The sequence below is a fragment of the Acanthisitta chloris genome, unplaced genomic scaffold (assembly GCF_000695815.1).
Source record: "Acanthisitta chloris isolate BGI_N310 unplaced genomic scaffold, ASM69581v1 scaffold10867, whole genome shotgun sequence".
Lineage (NCBI taxonomy): Eukaryota > Metazoa > Chordata > Aves > Passeriformes > Acanthisittidae > Acanthisitta > Acanthisitta chloris.
In genome coordinates, this window is record NW_008684328.1 from 61,276 (window position 1) to 65,690 (window position 4,415).

A 4,415-nucleotide genomic window follows, 5' to 3' on the forward strand; every position below is an offset into this window, starting at 1 on the left:
GAGGTTTGTGCTTCTTCAGGGGGGTCTGGGGTAACCTGCCTCCTCCATGGGGTGAGGAGGGCTGCAGACTGGCTGGTTTTGGGGTGGAGGCTCTTCTGCTCTGTACCCCTGGCTGTCTGCTCCGTGGGACCAGAAGATGCCTCTGCTGACCATCACCTCCCCACAGTGCCTTGCTGTTGACAATAGTGTGTTTCCTTCTCTGCCCACAGCCAAGTGCTGATTGGTGCCACTGTGCCAGTGCTGGCCCTGACAAGGTCCCTGCTGCTTTGCAGAGGGACCTGTGACTGCAGAGGTGTGTGTGACATGCGGGGTCACTCCTCCACTGGACTACATGAGGAGAGGGGGGATCAGCAGCCATCAGGGCTGCCCCTTGGCCGGCAATCCATCTGTTTGGGTGCTGGAAGCAGTGCACTGTGCTTGATCTATATGGCTGCTGGTGATCAGTTGCTGGTGGCTCCAAGGAGGGATGTGGGCACAGGAAAGCAGCTGGAAAACCCCTGAAAATCCTGCTATTCTTATCTCTGGGAAAAGTGCCTGGGCCATTGCAAAAGAGGTGCAGCTCCTGTCTGCAGCAAGTTATTGGGGCCAAAAGCAGAGATCTCCATTTTGCATGTCTCTACCTCCTGCCTTCTCATTTCTGCTGCAGTGCTGCCTGGCTGTGGCTCTCCCTCCACAGTGTGCCACAGTTACCCTAACTGTAATGCTTCCAGTCCATCCTGTCCACAGATGTGGTTCTGTAGTTTGGAGCTGCGCCACTGCACATTGCTCCAACTCCCTGTGGTGAGGTGACGTGGAAGAGCACAGGGTACCACCATCCTGGCCCCTGGTGGGGTGTGTTATATCTTGATCACTTTCTGCTTCTGACAGTGGAACTGGTCAGTCTCTCTGAGCTGAAAGGGTAGATCATGGCTTGTTGGCCTGGTGCTTCCAGGTCATCACAGTTAAGACACTGGTTCTCCTTCCCCCAGGGCCAGTTCCTCGGGCCCATGTAAGAAAGCAGTGGAATTACACGGACTCACATGTCTGGGATTCGCAAGCGGTAGCTCAGGCTGATCCTGATTGGGTTTGTGCAAGGAACAGGAGTTCCAAAAGCTACTTTTGGCTGCAGGGTTTGGATATGTGTCCCCTGCACCAGTCCCCTCTTGTGACCAAGGCTGTGGCACAGCTGGATGCTTTGTCCCAACCTAAAGGTGTCCAGCTCCCACTTTGTAAGCTGGAAGCCACATTTACTCCCCGGCCATAGGAAACACCCCCCTTGTGAGGGCACAAGGATGTTTTCTAGTCTTGATATAGTGTGTTTACATCTTTCATAGAGCAGCATGGGTGAAATTAAGCATCCTTCCCCAGGGATTGGTGTGTGCCCTTTTCCAGGTATCAGAAATACCAAACAGCAGCACACAAGGACAGCTTTTTCCTCTACTGCACTGCCAGCATGTCCATGCTTGTTTATCACCAGCTGCCCAGGATGTCTGCAGGGCTTTTGTTTCTCTGATGTCTTGTTGGATCAGGGTTTTGGGGAAGGAAAAACGCCAGCAGTGCCTCCACATGTGCAAGTACTCTGCATGGGTGAAGGTGGGATTGGAGAGGTAGGAGATGGTGGAGTGGTGTGTGAAGGCTCAGGAATGCACCTTGATGGGACGTGATGTGAGAACAAGGAGCTTGGTAGCAGTTGTGGGAAGGAGGAAGGCTGGGACCATCACCAGCATCCTCCACAGAGGGGGAATGTACCCTGGTTGTCCACCCTGAGGGGCAGAAGTGGGGATAGGGCAGAGGTATGGGCATCTGGAAGCAGTGGTGGCAGAAGAAAGGAGCTGGGCACATGAAGGCAAGGCAGGAATGAGGACACAGAGGATGTCAGAGGAGGAATGAGCTGAAAGGGCTCAGAAACAGCACAGTTTTAATACAAAGGTTAGGAAGGTGCGTAAGAGACAGGTCAGAGGACTCTGATCCATGGGTGGTTGGCAGCTGGTCCCTGGCAAAACGTGTTTGGCACACTCATCTGCAAGAGGTTTGCATGGGTGATCCTTCAAGGTGACAGGCTGTACCTCTGCCTCACACAGGTGGCAACTGCAGAAAAACATCTTTATTATGCAGACCTGCTAAAACTGGGTTGTCCATGTCAGTTAACTTCTGTTTGAGTCAGAGCTGAGCAACAGAGACACTAACAGGTATATTTGACCCAAAGTACTGAGTTAGTGGCGAACACCAGATTGTGTGCTAGGTTCTCAGAGAAGCTGGCAAGAGGGAGAAAGTTGTAGTCACTCAGATCAGATTTCTTTCCTTAAAAAAAGTTAACATTTTTGGATGTTCCATCCCTGGCAGTGTTCAAGGTCAGGTTGAACGGGGCTTGGAGCGACCGGGTCTAGTGGAAGGTGTCCCTTGCACATGGCAGGCAGTGGAATGAGATGTCTTTAACATCCCTTCCAACACAAACCAGTCTGTGATTCTGATTTTTGTTTTGTCTCCAAAAAACCTCCATGTGGTCCTGTGTTCCCCTGCATTTCTTCACCTCTGCACAGCTTCTGCATTGACTTAGTCTTCAGGAATTCAGCTGGGATTGGCCTTGGAGTAGTTTCTCTTCAGTTTATCTGTTTTTGTTGCTGTTCTTCACTTGAAGTCATCATCCTCTAGTTGTTACCGGCATGATTGCCATCTGACAAATAAGGGATTAAGACTTAAATGGCAAATAGCAGCAGGGAAGGGAGAACTTGGAAAGTTTGTGTGAATGATCCTGACAATAAGATATAATGGAAAAAGACAAATGAAGATAAGCTTCGTGCCATGTACATGCCCATCCGTTAGATGCATGGATTGGCCTTGTAGATTGCTGTAGCTTCAGGGACTTAAACAGGGTTATAGGACACAAACAATCTGATTTCTGAGGACCTGTGCTCATTTACCATAGCTTTGGCTAGTGGGATGAAAAAATTCCCTTGAGATGATACAGATTCCTTACCACAGTAAGGTGACTTACTTATAGGTAATTTGGATATAGAAGCAGTTGACTACGAATCCATCCATTGAGCAAACTCTTTGTGTTGGTATGTGTATGTCTGCTCTTGTGAGATGATGAAGAAATGAGACATTCCCAAGAAAAGAGGGGAAATGGGACACCCCATTCCCATCTGCTCGTTAGTGCGTGTCCCCCATAGTGCCACCACTGAAATACAGAGAGCTCAGGTTAACAGTCACAGACATTTTCCTCTAACAAGCAAGTAACTTGCACTTGGCAGTTACTCTACAAAATTTCCTCTTTCAGGAAAGCCCTGCTACATATTGATGAGTTTGGCTTTGGTTTCGTAAAGAAATCTCACTTTGGTGTTCTCTGAGAACACTGATGATAAGCACAGGCCCACTTATCGAGCAGTTTGAATGCTGAAAAGCCCTGTGTAAAAGGGCATTTCCTTTAAAACTGGCTGAACAAAGGATTTTTGAGTTCTGTATTGTATCTACTTTCTCTTGCACAGGCAAAAGTTCTTGAATGGTAAATTTGTTGTCACTAAAATGTCTTTTGTTTCTTTTTCCAGGCAACTGAATACTCAGGCATGGCCTCGCTAGCTGGTGGATTGGATGACATGAAGGCCAATATAACCAGCCCTACTTCTGCGGATTTGGGAGCAAGTGTCCCTGGGCCTCAGTCCTATCCTATCGTCACAGGTAAGCAATTTTCCAGCACTGATAAGTGTCATGAAATGTTTCTGCCTGCAGGATGAGGTTCTTTATGGAAACGTTGTTTCAGATGTAGAGTCATTTGCTCAAAAAGACTCTTTTTAAGTGTGGTTTTGTAGGAGCTCTGTTGACAGTCAGGTGTGTGGTTTGTGTAAATTCTATGTATTTGCTTGGAGCCAACCGATGAACCATCTGTCCCTCTTGCCCAGGAAAGGATGTGCCCCTCCACCCCAAACCTGCATCCCAGCACCACTGCATCACCAAAAAGCAGAATTCCTGCCTCTGCTTTTGTGCTTTGGTGCTTGTTTTTCATAAATGCCCCTGGTGTGTTTGACTGGACAGTCACAGGGTTTTATGACGGTTCAAACTGGCATGAATTTTGGAGGCTTTTTGGTGCACAACAAATGCTCATGTTTAATACCATTTCTGGAATTGCAACTGTGCACTAAGGCTGATCATTTAAATGAAAAGCAAAGGCTGATTGTTCAAGGAATGCAGCACGATCTGCATTTATTCAGCAGGCATAGGGCAAGAGTTAAGGAATGATTGGAAAAGTGGTTAAATTGTGTCTCAAATGAATTGTGCAAGTCAGAAAGAAAGAGGGATTTCAAAATTTAAGGCTCTGTGTTTCGAGTGTTACCTCAGTGTGTTACTGCTGTGTCTAACCTACGCAAGTTTCATTGGATTTTCTGTTTTGCTGAAGATTGGGTATAATTCTTTATTATGTGGCTACAAGGGAAGCTGAT

The 4,415-nt window shown here is 47.7% G+C and overlaps 1 protein-coding gene across 1 annotated transcript in view; it reads left to right on the forward strand.

The window, feature by feature from the left end:
• The window catches only part of PAX5 (paired box 5), a gene marked incomplete at its 5' end in the record, with an annotated part of 64,924 nt that extends 61,211 nt beyond the window's left edge, over positions 1–3,713 (forward strand). The window contains one exon of the mRNA XM_009079293.1: positions 3,528–3,713. Within this exon, the coding sequence (XP_009077541.1) occupies positions 3,528–3,713 (186 nt within the window). The remainder of the gene's footprint in view (positions 1–3,527) is intronic.
• Between the last annotated feature and the right edge of the window lie 702 nt (positions 3,714–4,415).